Source organism: Oncorhynchus masou, chromosome 1, assembly GCF_036934945.1.
Source record: "Oncorhynchus masou masou isolate Uvic2021 chromosome 1, UVic_Omas_1.1, whole genome shotgun sequence".
NCBI lineage: Eukaryota > Metazoa > Chordata > Actinopteri > Salmoniformes > Salmonidae > Oncorhynchus > Oncorhynchus masou.
This window is the reverse complement of record NC_088212.1, coordinates 48,340,064-48,359,465: the sequence shown is the minus strand read 5'-3', so window position 1 is coordinate 48,359,465 and position 19,402 is coordinate 48,340,064. Positions and strand designations below refer to the sequence as shown.

General features: G+C 41.1%; 1 protein-coding gene across 5 annotated transcripts in view; it reads right to left on the bottom strand.

Moving 5' to 3' along the window:
• msh3 (mutS homolog 3 (E. coli)) overlaps nt 1-19,402 on the bottom strand; it is a 141,722-nt gene that overhangs the window by 57,424 nt on the left and 64,896 nt on the right. For all 5 annotated transcript variants that reach the window (XM_064973548.1, XM_064973565.1, XM_064973574.1 and 2 more), the window contains exons 14-17: nt 12,594-12,781; nt 6,431-6,599; nt 4,072-4,136; nt 3,693-3,809 (exon numbers count right to left, since the gene is read on the bottom strand). In XM_064973548.1, the coding sequence (XP_064829620.1) occupies nt 3,693-3,809; nt 4,072-4,136; nt 6,431-6,599; nt 12,594-12,781 (539 nt within the window). The remainder of the gene's footprint in view (nt 1-3,692; nt 3,810-4,071; nt 4,137-6,430; nt 6,600-12,593; nt 12,782-19,402) is intronic.

Below are 19,402 nucleotides of genomic sequence, written 5' to 3'. Positions count from 1 at the left end.
AGTGATCATTTGAAACAGGTCATATATGCTAGATTTAGAGATATTTGGAAACTTAAGTTGTGAGAGATACAAACCTTTGTTTGTGTATTAGAAATTATGGGCTGTGTCGTAGAATTACAACATTATGTTAATCACAATACTTTTATATTAGAATGTAAGCCTATATTAGTACTTACACTGTCTGTTTTTCTTAGAGGCAACATAATAGAGTTCTTAGAACTCTTATGTGTCTGTGTGGAGAGAGAAGCCTAACATTGACAGTAGAATTACGATGGCTTGGTGATAAAACAACAATCCCTTCCATGATTAGTGTCTGTGTGCCTGTCTGTCGGTGCCAGAGAGACCCAATCTCCAGTTTATTTAAGGAAAGGACCTAGTGTCTATGTTGCATTAGTATTTCTGTATAAGAAAGAAGTAAATTAACTATAGACAGATATTTGGCGCCATGTAAATCTTAACGTATGTTGCATGAGAGCAAAATGTACCTTTGTATAAATTCTCTCATCTGTGATTTGTCATGAATATCCAGGAGGAGGGACTTTGTTATAAAATGCTGTGGCTTAGTTCTGCTGTTTGGGCTCTCAACAAATCACTTACTGTACAGGTGGGTCATTGACAAGCTCCGTTACTGCAGTAATCAAATAATAAAGTTTGATTGTTTTGAGGAAATCAAAAAGTCTCATTTTGATTAGAATAATTCCACGACAGCTGCATGATGCGACTATTAATGATTTGAAAGTCACAAAGCTTGCCCTCTGTTCCTTGCCTCAAGCTGCACATCTGTTCACTCATCAAGTGATCATATTTTTACCCATCAGACTATACTCAATTTAATCTTGTCTTTACTAATATGTAAAATATATTTCGATATACTGAACAAAAAGATAACCACAACATGTAAAGTGTGGGTCCCCATGTTTCATGAGCTGAAATAAAAGATCCCAGAAATGTTCCATAGACACAAAAATATTATTTAATTCAAATTTTGCGCACAAATTTGTTTACATCCCCGTCAGTGAGCGTTTCTCCTTTGCCAAAATAATCCATCCACCTGACAGGTGTGGCTCCACATGTAAACCAAGCCAGCCCAGGACCTCCACATCCAGCTTCTTCACCTGCGGGATCAATGATGCCGAGTAGGCTACTTCAGTTTTAGAGCGAAGCATGTGCTTCATATGAGCTGCTCCAACCCTGTTCCTGCTGCTACTCTGTGCTTAATTTGGGAAACCAAGGGAAATCTGTTCGGGAACATCGATAGTAACATGTTTTCGTACGAAAACATATTTCACTAAAATGTTGACAGCCCCTCTGAGCGCTCTAGAAAGGAATAAAGGAGAGAGAGGAGGAGATGGAAATGCACGGTGGTGAGATATTTTGTATGGCTAAAATTTTATTCATTTTAATTTCGAAAATTTTAAAACTGCCCTATTACTAGGCTATTCAAAATCAAATACAAATGTACTATAATTGTAGGCTAACTCTGTACGCTGCCCTGCACAATCAATGAACCAACAGCATTGCCCAGAGCTATGCGTTCTCTCCCAGACTGCTGGATAGAAATGATGGAGTCAAGCATTAAGTCCATCCAGTATGAATAAAAATACAGCCCACACTTTATCATTATTATTATTCAAATGTGTTTCATTTTGGAGAATAGGCTAGACTAGAGGCGATTTTTGCATGTAAATAAATCTTGGTGGGGCAAAAAAAATATAGAAAAGTGGGATGCATGCCAGCAAAGCCACTAGACAACACAACACTAAACAATACATTAAGTGCACTAAAACAGTGACAAACGGTGCCCGCAAACTGTTAGGGCGTACATAATGCTGTCCCAACAGCAGTCCCAATACCTTACCACTGTTACATATGGCTATCAGTGGAGCCTTGTCTGGCAGCGAAACAGTTCATTCAGCCTCATTTACTGCCTTTAAAAAAAACAAAGCTAATATGGCTGACTTGCTTAAGTACATATAATGTGATTTGAAGTAATTATATCTGTGGCCAATGACCTTGAGCCTTCTTGGATGGGCACTTCTAATATAGTTCAGGGAGTGATCTAATTGGCAGCATCCAAGGGGCTACAAGTTACAAGTTTCTAGCTCTACCCTTAGACTTGGCGGTGACGTAGTGTCCCCCATGAGTGACAGAACAGAGCCAATCACAGCTCTCAACGCTCTGTATTTTCTGCTGGCTTGCCACACCACCACAGAAAGAACTGAGCTAGGCTGAAACAGCTGCATTTTGGAGCGTCCTTACTCAAGAAAACAAAAAGAGACCATGTTTGTATTTGGCTTCATTGGCAAACTGATATGTGACACGTATTAATGTCAAAATAAATGCAGACAAGCAAGCCCCCCCCACTGGGCTAGACCTATTATGTACCGTCTTAAATCAGTTTTGTTTGTCTGGCATGGGTACTATGTGGTAGGCTATTTTTTTGGGGGGGGGGGCTTAGGCTCATAAGCCTATGCATAAACTCTAATATTGCGTAGGGGTGTTTTAAATGAATCATCACCTTAGTAAGCAATGTCCATTTCGTTCTGTTGGACTTTGAAAAAACATCCAAAACAACAATTTTTTAGACTCAAATTGATCAGCACAGTGAGGTGAGTTTTAAAAGCATGATACTGTTTTGATGATAAGTGTTTGATGTGATTTTTGATTGCATTTGCATTGATACCAATGGTTATAGGGACAATAGAGCCCCGTGTACCAGGCCATTAGGACCTGATGGTCATTACCAAGTTGGGTACTACCAAAGCTTGTCCAGAGTGCATAAGAGGAGATTACCGTGACATGGAATTTTACTGCGGTCATGACTCATGACTGCCGGTGTGGCGGTAATACAGTCACCGCAACAGCCCTAGTCACTCACTCCAAAACCTTGAAGTAGTTGTTGTGGAGCGATAGGTAACGGTGCTTCGAGGGTCAATGTTGTTGATGTGTGCAGGGAGTCCCTGGTTCAATACCACATTGTGGCGAGGAGAGCGACGGAAGAAATACTGTTACATTAAGGTAGGTAAGACATATGCATATCACAGTCGCTGCAAGTAAAACTTTCCTCCAAGTACAGCTATTAGCACAATCAGTGATAGTAAGAAAATAAAGTGCAAGTGTTAGTGCAAGGGGGTGCTTGGGGGTTAAACCAAGAGGCTTTTGAAGAGACATTTTTGGAAGATGGGCAGGGACTCTGCTGTCTGGATTTTAGGAAGGAGCTTGTTCCTCCATTGTGGTGCCAGGACAGAGAAGAGCTTTGACTGGTATTTGGGAGTGGAGGTGCCAGGAGACCTGACATGGCGGGTTGGCGAGAAGGATGTCTTTAAATTAGATTTTTGATGCGTGTTTTTTTTAAGGTCACTTTAAAACACCTAAAATTGCTAATTAGTAAAAATGCTAATTAGAAGTGAAATGCTAATTAGCTGCATTGTGCGGTGTTCTAAAAAGCGTTGTGCGGTATTCTAAAAAGTATGTTTTACTCTTGTGGATTTCTAGAACTTTGCTACTACTGATATGTAATTGACAGTTGGTGTTAGTTGCCGGTGGAAATGTTACACGTAGCCCCTTTAAATTAGGTCTTATACCTCCCATTGGAATTTCTGCTGTTTTACACATCAACCCTCTCCCCACTTTGGATGGATGTCAACAACATGAAATTGATGTACTGTAGGTAATGAATAAAGGATACATACTGTAGGAAGTTGGTCCATTCTTTCTGGCTGTCGATGAGCAGCTGTTCTCTGAGCTGGGACAGACTCCTACATCTTCCTATCAGGTACGGAGACTGGTACCTACTCACTGCCTTAGTACTTGAAGGCAGTAGAGGAAGGAGGGAGGGGGAGAGAGAGCGATTCATCCTCAGTCATAGATCATGGCCTTTAATTTAATTTCCCAGCTAAAGAAATAATCACAATTTCCTGTCAGGACCTCTATCTTACAAGACGGTGGTCAGAGAAATGAGACAGAGGGGAAAGGTAGACATAACAGGAAGAGACAACACTGATTAGAACAGATAAATAAAATGTGACAAAATGTGTAAAACTCCCGTCTCTGTCCTCTCTGTGTTCTCACCTGCTGATCTTAACCCAGTCGGACGGAACCACAGACACCATAGAGTTCTTCACCTCTATCAAGAACTGGGATGGGGGAGGCAAAGAGGGAAGCAGGAAGAGAGGGATGTAGGGGGAGAGAGAAGGATGGAGAGAGTTTAGGAGGTAGAACAGGAGGGGAGATAAATAACTTGCCTGCAAAACGAGACAACGTCAATTTGATTAAAACACACAAACAAGCCTTAAAGATGTAAAGTCCCCGGTTTTGGAGACCTGCATGGTTCTGGTACCGGTTAGGACAGACATTTGCGCTTATAAATCGATATGTGGACACCACAGATCGAAATGGCTTGCATTGAGAGGTAGCCCTGATTCTTACGGAAAGGATTTAGTCTCTTCTGCCTGTGTGATGCAGGATGTGAAATCTGACACCATTTGAAGCTAGGATGTCCCTCCTACCATTTAATTCGCTCTTCCGACTGTCCATCAACTCCTGGCTGAACCCTATTTTCATATTTATACTGTGTACTTGAGCTTGTGTCTTCAAAAGTGACTACACCTCAGCAATGTATAACTATTTTTTACCAGTAAGGTGAGATTTGAACCTTTCTTGCAGCATTACTAATTATTGTTTGTGGCAGATTTTCCCAAACTCGGTCCTGGGGCCTACTCTGGGTGCACATTTTGTTTTTTGCTGTAGCACTACATAAGCTGATTCAAACAAACAACTCATCATCAAGCTTTGATTATTTGAATCAGCTGTGTAGTGTTAAGGGTTAAGTTTGGGAAACCCTGGTTTATTGCCCTCTTATGATAAATAATTACTTTGGGGAATTACATTAGGTTACATTTAAGCAGTTAAAAATTCAGACACACATACACAACTAAAATCAGATCCCAACTGTGACCTAGCCACCTACAGAAAATGAGGCCATCAGTGCCCGCCTAACACAAACACATACACTCACCTATTCACCCGCAGCTTTTCTCGCAAACATACACGCACGCCTAAATTAGATCACCACTGTGACTCAGCCACCTACACAAAAGGCCTCTTCACACTGAGTAAACTTTTTGTAAAAATACCATAGGCTACACATATTACTCAAATGCAAACTTGCGTCTGGAAGTAGCGCATGATATTCGCCCAACCACTTGAAGCAGGGCAGTGTAAACAGAATTGTCTCATTGAGTTAACACTCCAACAATATAAATGGTAATAGCATAGCAGTGCAATGTTTTTTTAAACAGTTGAAATGTATAGACATTTTCCTAATATTTGAGACTTGTTTTATAGATTTTTTAATTAAGTGCCTGTTACATTCTGAAATTGTCACAGTAGCCGCCGGCTGCACTGAGCCTCGTAAAACTATGGAAGTCCATCCCCACCACCAAAAACATGGAAAATGTAGAGCATACAAATAGGATATGTTGTTTCATTTGTAACATTGTGTTGTGTGATTTCAGAGGTGGCAACACAGGTCCCAGAGTGGTGGTGGGGAAATTGTTTTCCTGGGGCCCAGAGTTTTTCCTGATCTGGTAGTATGCTCACCTAACCAACTCCGGATCCTAGTTTTAGCGCAGGACATAGTAATAAATCAGCTGTAAAAACATTTTTATGTGGGATAAAATTAATAATTAGGTCATATGGTAAAAAAATAAATACTGGAAAAAAGATGAAAAAAGTTAAACCCTTAAAACAGACAACAACTGCAATTGGACAAAAACAGGGTTGAGCTCGCTGTATGTAGGGTTGCATTGTGTAGGCCTTTGCAGCTGTAATTAAAAAGATACTCATCCAGTATGCCATCACTATTGTGATGATTGATTAATTAATTTGTCTGTAATTTTGGATTCAAAAGGCCTAGGTAGCCTAGCCATCCAAAGTGTGAATTTAACGCTACTTGATGAATACATGCTGTTAAAGCAACTGTGCTTTTGTCTACAATAGACCAACATAGCTACTGTAGTAAGTCAAAGTTGTGTGCTGGAGAACCTTGGCTGAGCATGGGTGGAGTAGGCATTGTGGTGCTCAAGTGAATTTCCTATCTTTATTGGCTTCAGACCAATGCCCGTTTCTCAATTAAAACACAATTTTTAGTTTTTAATTGTAAAATTGTAATTTTGAGCTGCGGACCAAGTATGTCACATTGCCAGCCACAACGAAAGGCAAGGCTGTAATGTGAATTGAAAAGTACAATTATCTTTCGCCACCCCGCTCCTCAGACTCTCCTTCATATCTTGTAGTGGAAATAGGGCTAAAATGATAATAGTCTCCGCCTAACACAAACAGACACACACTTCCCTGTACACCCGCAGCTTCTGTCACACACAACACACAGTGTCACACACAACACACAGTCTCTCTCTCTCTCTGTTACCTCTTGTCCACTGACTCTGACGTAGTCCAGTGTAGGGGTCCTGAGTGCGTATCGAACCTCTCTCCGGTGGTCTTGTATCTCAGTCAGAACCGATTGGATCTCGACTCTCCTCTCCTGGAGCACTGGGAAGCCCGATAGGTCACAGAACAGCTCCCTCTTATCCCCTGACCTACACACACACATGTTTTACTTTCACCTGTATGCAGATGACACTGTGGTGTATGCCATTGCCCCACAGCTGACCAAGCTCGGTCAGAGCCTTTATTTCACAACAGAAAACCTTTGATGAACTGAAATTGGTACTTAATGCAGGTAAAACCAAGTATATGTTGTTTACCAAATTACGTAAAAATGTGTCTGATTTGGATGGAGTCCACTTATTAATATCTGGGCATCTGGATTGACGAAAAGCTATCTTTCAAAAAACAAGTTGATGAATTAGTTAAATTAAGAATTAATATATACCCCATCTATAGGAATAGGTCCTGTCTTTCATTAAATAGCAGAAAACAAATAATTAAGTCAACATTCATTCCGGTTATTAACTATAGCGATACCGTCTAAATGAATGTATCGAAGCCATTGGATGTAGTTTATCATAGAGCATTGCGCTTTATTACGGGTGATATGTTCAGTACACATCAATTACATTTTATATTAGAAAGTAGGCTGGCCCTCTTTGAAGTGTCGAAGATCAATGCAGTGCGCTCTTTTTGTCTATAAAGCCTGCTTGCATAAACTTCCGCCATACCTTACCTCATTGTTAACATTATTGATCATAGTCTGCTGCTGGAAAAAGTATGTGTTATGCTTTACACCTCCTGCTATAATAAGCCTCTAAATTATAACCGAGTCAGAATCAGGAATTCCCCAGGGTAGCTGTTTAGGCCCCTTGCTTTTTCACATTTTTAATAACGACATGCCACCGACGTTGAGTAAAGCCAGAGTGTCTATGTATGCGGATGACTCGCAATACACATCAGCTACTACAGCGACTGAAATGATTGCAACACTCAACAAAGAGCTGCAGTTCATTTCATAGTGGGTGGCAAGGGATGAGTTAGTCCTAAATATTTCTAAAACTTAAAGCATTGTATTTGGAACAAAACACTCACTAAACCCTGAACCGCAACTAAATCTTGTAATAAAGAATGTGGAAATTGAGCAAGTTAAGGTGACCAAACTGCTTGGAGAAACACTAGATTGTTAACTGTCATGGTCAAAACATATTAATGCAGTAGTAGCTAAGATGGGGAGAAGTCTGTCTATAATAAAGCGATGCTCTGCCTTCTTAACAACATTATCAACAAGGCAAGTCCTACAGGCAGTCACGAATCCCGCCGAAGATGGTGCCTCTTCCTGTTCGGGCGGCGCTCGTCGTCGCCAGCCTATTAGCTGCCATCGATTCTCTTTCCTTTTGTTCTCTGTTTATTGGTATTGGTGTGTGATCTCTATTTTTCCGGACAGTTTTAGTCCTGTGTATTTTGGACGGGTTGTTTCATGCGCCCTTGTGTTTTGCATGTGCGTGTCTCCGCTGTCTTTGGAATAAAAGATCCACGTACGGAATTACCGGCTCTCTGCGCTTGACTCCTCCACTCACCATTCATAGAATTCATAACAGAAGCCCGCACCCTTGAATGGAGTCAGCAGGAGCAGCGACCACCCCTCTCCCAAAGCAGTTGACAGTGAGAGGACGTACATTTCTTTGCTGAGTTTATTTACCATATTATATGGAGACAGAAACATTTAAATTCAGCTTAGGATAGAAACCACTAAAGTTTCCAAAACTGTCAAAATATTGTCTGTGAGTATAACAGAACTGATATTGCAGGCGAAAGCCTAAGAAAGATCCAATCAGGAAGTGACTCATATTTTGAAACCGTTGTGTTCCTATGCATCCCTATTGGCCATTGAAAGGGATATCAACCAGATTCCTTTTTCTACGTATTCCCTAAGGTGTCTACAGCCTTTAGACGTAGTTTCACGCCTTTATGTTGAAGAATGAGCGTAAAGGACCACATTGCGTAAGTGGCCAGCTGAGGGCTCTCAGAGTGATCGTTGCGTAAAAAAGAGAGAGGTAGCCATTTTTCCTCTCGGTCCTACTGAAAAGTCAATTGTCCCGGTTGACATATTATCAAATAGATATTTGAAAAACACCTTGAGGATTGATTATAAAAAACGTTTGCCATGTTTCTGTCGATATTATGGATATAATTTGGAAAAAATTTCAGCGTTGCCGTGACCGCTATTTCCGGTGGATTTCTCAACATAACGTGACAAACAAACGGAGGTGTTTTTGGGTATAAAAATAATCTTTATGGAACAAAAGGAACATTTGCTGTCTAACTGGGAGTCTCGTCAGTGAAAACATCCGAAGATCATCAAAGGTAAACGGTTAATTTGATTGCTTTTCTGATTTTCGTGACCAAGCTTCCTGCTGCTAGCTGGACATAATGCTATGCTAGGCTATCGATAAACTTACACAAACGCTTGTCTTGCTTTGGCTGTAAAGCATATTTTCAAAATCTGAGACGACAGGATGATTAATAAAGGCTGTGTTTCGCTATGTTTCACTTGTGATTTCATGAATATGAATATTTTCTAGTAAGATTATTTGGCCGTTGCGCTATGCTAATTAGTGTAGTTGATGACAATTCTCCCGGATGCTGGATGGGTAGTTCTAAGAGGTTAATGTCAATATATTCCTGTTAATTCCCATATATTCCCATTAATTCCCAAGAAAAGTTTCCACCTATGAATATTCTCCAAAATGTGCAACCCTATGTATGAACAATGCTCCATCACATATTCTGCCTTCCTTTTGTGATGATTCTTTTGATAACTTTAATAGCAAATTAAGAGCAACAATTGATGCCAAAGCTCTAGTAAAGTTGGAAAAGGCCACGTCCAAACGGAAAGCCCCTTGGATGAGTGAGGAAACTAATAAATTAAAGAGAAAGTGCAGAAAGGCAGAGCAGAAGTGGAGAAAGTCAAAGTTGCAGGGCCATTATGATATTCTGAGAGATATATATCAAGGCATTTAGAAATGCCAGATGGGCTCATTTTTCTAACGTCATCACTAAAAATCATAATAATAAGATCTTGATGAGAAGTTTGATGACATATGCCCTAGCATACCACGAAAAGGCACTATGAATTTATTTTCCCTGGTTGACACAGACATGCTAAGGAAAGTGAAATATCAACTTAAGCCGTCAACTGCCTTCTCGATCCCATCCCCTCCTTCTTCAAAACAGTTTTTAATTGCATATCTGAAAAAGTGCAAGCTATTGTTAATCACTCCCTGTTCACAGGTACTTTTCCCACTGCACTAAAAACTGCTATGGTGAAACCCCTTCTGAAGAAAAGTAATCTAGATGCTTTTCACTGCTACAGGCGATACCAAACTTTACATTTCTCTGTCACCAGAGGATTTTAGCTCCACAGAAAAATTTGACTGTATTTGTGATTTAAATACATGGATGGCTCACAACCACCAGCTAAATCAAGACAAGGCTGAGGTACAGTGCATTCAGTAAAGTATTCGGACCCCTTGACTTCATGCACTTTTTGTTACGTTAGTCTTATTCTAAAATGGCTGAAATTGCTTTTTCCCCTCATCAATCTACACACAATACCACATAATGACAAGGCAAAAACAGGTTTCGATAAATATTTGCAAAATTATAACAAAAATAAAAACTGAAATGTTACATTTACATAAGTATTCAGACCCTTTACAAAGTACTCTGTTGAGGAACCTGTCAGTTAAGACATGTCAGTTTAAAACAAATTCTTATTTTTACAATGACGGCCAACCCCGGACAAACCCTCCCCTAGCCCGGACGACTCTGGGCCAACCCTCTCCGCGCCGTCCTTTGGGTCTCCCGATCAAGGCCGGTTGTGATACAGCCCGTGATCGAATCAGGGTCTGTAATGACACCTCTAGCACTGAGATCCAGTGCCTTAGACCGCTGCACCACTCGGGAGCCCATACTTTCCAAAGACACTGTACTTATTGTTGGAGCCAAAGCACAGAGAGAGAATCTGTTCGCACATTTTAATTCATGCTGCAGTACGGGTACTTACCAAGACCGGACAGAGAGCACACGTAACACTGGTTTTTAAAATAATCCACGATTGTGCACCAGTTTTTGTTGGACATGCTTTAAAGTTATGTACCCAGTAGGTCTTTCAGGTCCTCTGGTACTGGCCTTTTAAATATCACAAAGCCTAGGACCAAGAGGCATGGAGAGAAAGCCTTTAGTTACTATGCCCCCAACCTCTGGAATAGCCTGCTAGAGAACCTGAGGGGGGCCGAAACTTTGGGAATTTCTAAACACGCAATTTTTAAACACACCTTTTTAGCTTTGTCTTTCCTTAAGGTGCTTTTTAATCATTCAGTTTTCCTTGTTATTATTTCGTCTTGTTATCCTCTTATGTTTGTTGTGTAGTAAATATTTCAGTTTATACACTGCTCAAAAAAATAAAGGGAACACTAAAATAACACATCCTAGATCTGAATGAATGAAATATTCTTATTAAATACTTTTTTCTTTACATAGTTGAATGTGCCGACAACAAAATCACACAAAAATCATCAACCCATGGAGGTTTGGATTTGGAGTCACACTCAAAATTAAAGTGGAAAACCACACTACATGCTGATCCAACTTGATGTAATGTCCTTAAAACAAATCAAAATGAGGCTCAGTAGTGTGTGTGGCCTCCACGTGCCTAGATGACCTCCCTACAACGCCTGGGCATGTTGCTGATGAGGTGGCGGATGGTCTCCTGAGGGATCTCCTCCCAGACCTGGACTAAAGCATCCGCCAACTCCTGGACAGTCTGTGGTGCAACGTGGCGTTGGTGGATGGAGCGAGACATGATGTCCCAGATGTGCTCAATTGGATTCAGGTCTGGGGAACGGGCGGGCCAGTCCATAGCATCAATGCCTTCCTCTTGCAGGAACTGCTGACACACTCCAGCCACATGAGGTCTAGCATTGTCTTGCATTAGGAGGAACCCAGGGCCAAAGGCACCAGCATATGGTCTCACAAGGGGTCTGAGGATCTCATCTCGGTACCTAATGGCAGTCAGGCTACCTCTGGCAAGCACATAGAGGGCTGTGCGTCCCCCAAAGAAATGCCACCCCACACCATGACTGACCCACCACCAAACAGGTCATGCTGGAGGATGTTGCAGGCAGCAGAACGTTCTCCACGGCGTCTCCAGACTCTGTCACGTCTGTCACATGTGCTCAGTGTGAACCTGCTTTCATCTGTGAAGAGCACAGGGCGCTAGTAGCGAATTTGCCAATCTTGGTGTTCTCTGGCAAATGCCAAACGTCCTGCATGGTGTTGGGCTGTAAGCACTGTCTGAAATGTGCTGTATAAATAAATGTGCTGTATAAACAAATGTGCTGTATAAATAAAGACTGATTTGATTCTCCACTCAGATGAGAATTCCCAAATGGACATTCTATCAGCAGTAAGGGCTCTGTGTCGCTACTTTTCTCTGGTATTTTTCTCAGTGTAGCCAACTTTTCTCAAATAAAATGCAAGATTAACTTTAAGCAATACCTTAGGAAATGTAGCTGGCTACATTCTTTCTATGATAAACATTAGAAATATGATGGCCATGTAACGTTTTTGCAAAAAATACTTTTCATTGTGAGCTCATTTACTTGGGTGGCTGCCAGCCAAATAGCATTGCACTTCTGTTGTCATTTTCTACTAAATGTGTTGTACTAATGTATTTTCTGTGAAGGAAAACTAAAGTTGCACGCCACTGATCACTCTATTAAAGCAACAACAAAAAAACACTTTCAATATAAAATGGCACCCCTGTCAATACACAGCTGGACGCACGTGCTCCCGCTTTCTTTCGTTGTGCTATTTACAAACAAAGACGTAACTGGCTCAAATATTCTGGGGAACTACAGTAAGCTTCATAATGTAAAACAATGTGGCAGGTGAAATGATCAATGCAATCTGCTTTATTTCCTAACGTATTGCACAGGTTGACTGCATGTATTTACTAAAAAAGTAGCTAAAAACTTAAAAGAAATAGTTTCAACGGAAAAATCACCCCGTTTCCAAATACCCCAGTATACGGTATACCGCTCAAGCCTAACACACACACGCACACTGTGGTGACTCACTTGGCTGCCTTCTCGTTGAGGACTTTGAGAAAGTTGTGAGCAGGAGCCAGCAGTTCAGGTGTGTCCAATAGGAGCCCTCGGAGCAGAGAGGAGCTGAGCTGTGATTGGATGGATGGGAGCAGAGCCTGTAGTTCCACCCCCAGCCGAGAAAGACTGCTGCTGATGAGGTAGAACTCCTGGGTGGAACACTGGAACACACACATGCAAACACATGGGTCATTAGAATGCAATGTGTGCGTTTGATATTAAAACTCAATTCATCTTTCATTAATTTCCCTGTGGTGAGGTAATATCATTGACATAACTAAGAATGTATAAATTATGTATGTATAATGTATAAATGAGACCATGGAATAAAACAAAGAGTATGCGTGTGTGGGGAGAGAGATGAGATGTAAATTCCTCACTCTCATCTAATACTGATATGACAGCTGTTAAGCCTAATTTACATCTTACGCTTCCGCGCTATTAGGTCGGCTTGAATGAAATTATGCAATATCGAATGTCCGCTACCCTCCACACATGTCCGCACGGGCTTCCGAAATCTTTGTGTCTCTGTAAAAACCTACAGCTGGCATTCCATAGATGAGATGTGGTGGGTGTCAATGAGATCGAGATAGCCTGGAGGAACAGAACAAAGGCCACAGTATTCCTAATTGTCCCGGCATCTGGGAGACCACACCAGAGGCAGATGACCAGAGGATGAATCCAAAGTGACTTATGGTGCTCCCCAATCTATATGGGAGGTGTTGAACCAGCCATGACTGAGCATTCTTGGTATCAGCTATATAAGGAACAGCATGGTCTGTAAAGGGGAGGCTTCTCTGCAGCCCAATAGACAAGTGTAAGAATATTTCAAGATAAATGCAGAGGACTAAAGGTCAAGAAGCCTAAAGGTCAAGAGGACTAAAAGTCAATAGAGTACTAACGATCAATGGAAATAGTGTTTTTTCTGTAATAGGGAAATAATGAGCAATGGGTCAGAGACATGGAAGGAATTTGTCTTCACATTGAGCCTGAAATAGGATACTTGTTATTTGGCCATTGGTCCAGTTTTATTGCAAGGTATCCTAATTGGTCAACCACAGGCTAGGGCTGGGTTATAAAGTACATTCTGTCCCTTTGTTCTGTGGAGAGAATCACTGAGGACAGATGTGTCCGTACTTGTTGCACATCATGTCGTCACGTCATCAGAGTGCGCAGCCGAACAGTGTATGCTGGAAAACACTTGGTTTGTTATTTTGATTGAAACAAACCGATATTCATTAAATGCGAATACAGAACATGTTTTTGCATTGATTTCCCAACACAGTTTGCTTTTAACAGCAAGGACCGCTATTTCTTGTCCCGGAATCCTGCTTAAACAGACCAGTTTAAGCCTGCTTGACAGAGACGCTAAGCTGCTAGCCATCAAGCTAACGAAGTTGGTACCAGATGAGTTTTGTCTGGAGAAATAACGTTTCCAGCGCTGTAGGAGCTGTATTTATTACGCACTGTTTCAGGACAAACCAGATCACTCGGAGTTCCATTGCGGAAATTGTTTCACTGCCGAGGATTTCCTCGTCGTTCTCGCCAAAAGTGATTCCGGGCAGCTCCATGGTAAGAAATGTGACCGTTCCTGGTGCAAAAACAATGTTTTATGACAAAGCTTGAGTAAATGACATTACTAAGCTGCTCTCGAATGCACTATGCCAGGACATGGAAATCGATTACATCGTAGTCCATGTGGGTTTTAATGACATTATGAAGGGCAGCTCTGAAAAGTTGAAACTGGATTTTAAAGAGTTGATTGATTCTCTAAACACTAACAAAAGACCCATCATATCCGTACCATATCCACTATCTCTGAATCGCAGCATTGTACGCTTTAACAGGATTCTTTCTCTTCACAACTGGCTACGTGATTGTTGCAGCTCAATGGGTGTAACTTTTGTTGACAATTTCGATACCTTTGGAAACAAAACACCCAAATCATTTGGGATCCTGGATCCTTTCACAGCTGCTTTGAGACAATGATTTATCAATGACTCAAGCCCAGCTCAGCTAATCCCTACCATTGTGACGCAGGGTTGTCATAATGCTTCAGCAATTGTACATTACACCAGGGGCATCAGTAGACACAATATAAGTAGCCTATTGTATGTCCCTTTAACGGCTGTGAATGCCTCTACTGATCCTACAGTTATTTATTGCAGTAATCATGTGCCTATGAACCAGATTTATACTGTTAGCACTAAGCTGCTGCTAAGCTTCCCAGTAAAACAGCTGTTTTATATTCAGAACCACATTCCTGTAAAGACTAGAGAGGATCTAATGTTAAACACTGTTGAAGTAATATGGCTACAGGTTAATCTGCCTTGTCTAAAGCGCGTTCTGGTGGGAAGCTGCTATAGACCACCAAGTGCTAACAGTCAGCATATGGATAACATGTGTGAAATGCTTGATAATGTATGTGATATCAACAGAGAGGTGCATTTTCTGAGTGATTTAAATATTGACTGGCTTTCATCAAGCTGCCCACTCAAGAAAAAGCTTCAAACTGTAACCAGTGCCTGCAACCTGGTCCAGGTTATCAGTAAACCTACCAGGGTATTTACAAACAGCACAGGAATGAGATCATCAACATGTATTGATCACATCTCTACTAATGCTGCAGAAACTAGCTTGAAAGCAACACCCAGATCCATCGGATGTAGTGATCACAATATAATAGCCATATCTAGGAAAACCAAAGTTCCAAAGGCTGGGCCTAATATTTTTTATATATTTTTTATTTCATCTTTATTTAACCAGGTAGGCTAGTTGAGAACAAGTTCTCATTTACAACTGCAACCAGGCCAAGATAAAGCAAAGCAGTGCGACACAAAACAACAACACAGAGTTACACATGGAATAAACAAACATGCAGTCAATAATACAATGGAAAAGGTCTATATACAGTGTGTGCAAATGAGCTAGGATAAGGGAGGTAAGGCAATAAATAGGCCATAGTGGCAAAATAGTTTCAATATAGCAATTAAACACTGGCGTGGTAGATGTGCAGAAGATGAGTGTGCAAGTAGAGATACTGGGGTGCAAAGGAGCCAATTAAATTAAAATAAATAACAGTATGGGTGATGAGGTAGTTGGATGGGCTATTTACAGATGGGCTATGTACATGTGCAGTGATCTGTGAGCTACACTAACAGCTGGTGCTTAAAGTTAGTGAGGGAGATATGAGTCTCCAGCTTCAGTGATTTTTGGATGCTGGTGCTGCTATGGTGACCAGTGAGCTGAGATAAGGCGGGGCTTTACCTAGCAAAGACTTATAGATGACCTGGAGCCAGTGTTTTTGGCGACGAATATGAAGCAAGGGCCAGCCAACGAGAGCATACAGGTCACAGTGGTGGGTAGTATATGGGGCTTTGACAAAACGGATGGCACTGTGATAGACTGCATTCAATTTGCTGAGTAGAGCTGGAGGCTATTTTGTAAATGACATCGCCGAAGTCAAGGGTCGGTAGGATAGTCCGTTTTACAAGGGTATGTTTGGCAGCATGAGTGAAGGATGCTTTGTTGCGAAATAGGATGTCGATTCTAGATTTAATTTTGGATTGGAGATACTTAATGTGAGTCTGGAAGGAGAGTTTAGTCTAACCAGACACCTAGGTATTTGTAGTTGTAGTTTGTAGTCAGAACCGTCCAGAGTAGTGATGCTGGACGGGCGGGCAGGTGTGGGTAGCGATCAGTTGAAGAGCATGCATTTAGTTTTACTTGCATTTAAGAGCAGTTGGAGGCCATGGAAGGAGAGCTGTATGGCATTGAAGCTTGTGTATAAGAGGTCATACAATAAGTTTTGTTGTGATTCCTATGTTATTGACGTAAATATTATCTGTTGGTCCATAGTGTGTAATGAGGAGCAAATAGACAAATCACTTGACACATTTATGAAATATGCTTAATCCAGTTGCTTATAAGCATGCACTCATTAAGAAAATGACTGTAAAAACTGTTAAATCCCTGTGGATTGATGAGGAATTGAAAAATTGTATGGTTGAGAGGTATGAGGCAAAAGGAATGGCAAATAAGTCTGGCTGCACAACCGATTGGCAGCCTTATTGCAAATTGAGAAATAATGTGACTAAACTGAATAAAAAGAAGAAAAGGGTTTCAACATGGCTATGTAAAGATGTGTTCGAGGCCACTTCACTATCGGCTGATACTTCTATGTTTTAACCTTTTATCTATCAAAACAATAACTAATTTTGCACAACTACTGACTCTAGCAACATTCGGGTGACATTATTGGATATGTCCGGAACTGGGAAAACGGTAAACAAGAAGACACGACAAAGACTAGCAACAAGATGGTGGATGCTAACGCTATTGAGATGCTAGTCACCATCCGTGCAGAAATGGCTACACTACGCTCTGATTTCATGACCGAACTTCGCTCCTCTGTGTCAAGTCTATGAGCTGAAATTATGACAGAAGTCCAGTCAACTATGGCAACACTACAAACAATTTTCACGACACAAACCCAAAAAATAAAGGATATGGAAACGCCATTGACCGACATAGGTATTTGGCTTACCGAATTGCAAACCAAAAACGACGAGCTTACCTCCGAGAACATGAAGTTGAAGGTTAGTCAAGATGAACAGGAAACACGTTCCCGGAGACAGAACATACGTGTGGTCGGAATCACAGAAGGGATGGAAGGGCGCAATCCTACCGAGTTCATGGCCACTTACCTGCCCGTCCTCTTTCCGTCCTTGGCGGAAAGACGTTTGACCGGCCCCCAGTCATCGACAGGGCACATCGCACTCTAGCGGTAAAACCACAGCCGGTCACCCTCTCAGAGCAATGCTGGTCCACCTACATTACTTCCAAACCAAAGAGAACATTCTTCGCAACTCCCGCGAAAGAGGACAACTGAACTACAATGGCAAGCGGATCCATATCTTCCCAGATTACTCTGCAGATCTGGCAAAACGCAGAGCTGCATACAAAGATGTGAAAGCCCACCTTCACAAGGCAGGAGTCAGATTTGGCCTGATACACCGGGATAACTGAGGATTACTTTACAGGGGGCTAGCCACACATTTGAAGATCCCCAGTCTGCGCTCACCTTCTACCGGGACAATATCCACTCTACAGCGGCACAGAACCCAGATCCGTGAAGGTTGCTAGTTGTGTTATTAGGGTGCACACATGGTCAGTGAATAGACATGAACGTGAGTAACTTTTATTTGCCCTAGCAAAATAATGCACCACATGCAGTTGGTTGAATACCTCAGGTCGGAACCATCTACCATACAATGGTATTCAAAGTAATTGTTAATAAGCGTTGTGGTGTAATGTAAGTAAGCTATTCATTTATAGAACTAATGAGGTTCTTTTTTTCCCCGGAATGAATAAGCCAAATCCCAATGACGTTCCTGTTAATTTGCTCATTTAGCCGGGTCTCAAGGTAGGCAAAGGGGTGTATTTACTAGGCTATATTAATTTACTTTAGGCCCACAATTTTGTATTTTTTATTATATAGGCTAGGCTACATGTGATTGTATGGTGTGTCTGTTCGGGCACGTGCATATGAGTGCAATAACGATAACACTTAGGACAATTTAAAATATTTAGTTTATTCCTTTTTCATCCACATGTCCATAGATTTATGTTAATTCCCCTTTATTCAACATAGGACACAGTGAAACCTTTTAACTTCTTTAAAACCATTAGTGGGCTTCCTGTTAGTAAAGTGACAGAAAACAGGGTAGGTGCCGTTTTGGGGGTCTGTCATTTCATTTGGGGACTCAGGAGTGGGGTTTTTATAAACTTTATTTGTATTTTTTTGTTTAGGCTTACACAAACGTCTTATTAATTGTCCCAACATTAGATATTGGAGACTTAATACATCTTTGGTTAACAATGAAGGATTCTACTGTGATAAAATATCACATTACTGGCTCGACAACCTACTCTCTCCTGTCTCAGCTGCAACTATCTGGCATGCTGCTACAGCAACCACAAGGGGTCATATCATTTCCCAAGCCTCCCTGATCAAGAAGCTTAGAATTGAAAATAGGGAAAAATTGGAGTTTGAAGTAAAGCATTTAGAACTTTTTCATAAACAACCAACCAACCCAGGCGAACAGGAATTCACTAGCTTGTGCTAAGTCCAAACTCAATTTAGAGCATACAAAACACGTAAAAAAATGGTTGTTTTTTTCTTCTCATGATCCAAAAAACATTAAAAAAAATTTACAAAGCTAAAATATTATGAGTTTGGTAACCGTCTGAGCCATCTACTTTAGACCTATCAGTTTGCTAGGAGTTGATGTTAAAATAGTTGCCAAGACACTTGCTCGCAGGTCGGAGGTCCTACTTCCAGACCTCATTAAACCTGATCAGACTGGCTTTGTCAAAGCCAGATTTGGAACGGAAAATGTGAGACGTGCCCTGAATATCATAAACCACCTTGGCAGAATTAAAGACCCTGCACTCATTGTCTCTATCGATGCCGAAAAGGCCTTCGATAGAGTTGAGTGTAAATTATTGTATGCTGTATTAGAAAAAGTTAATCTGGGTGACCATTTTATTAATTTAGTAAAATGTATTTTTTCTGACCCATCAGCGGCAGTTAACACAAATGGTAAATTATCAGAAAGATTTAATATCGTTATTAAATGTATAATGTCGTCAAGGCTGCCCTTTATCTCCTGCTCTGTTCTCGTTAGTCATAGAACCACTGGCTGAGGCAATGAGGTCTAGTAATAAAATTAGCATTACCTTTGAATATCCCCTCTACAATCAACTTAGAAACAATATCT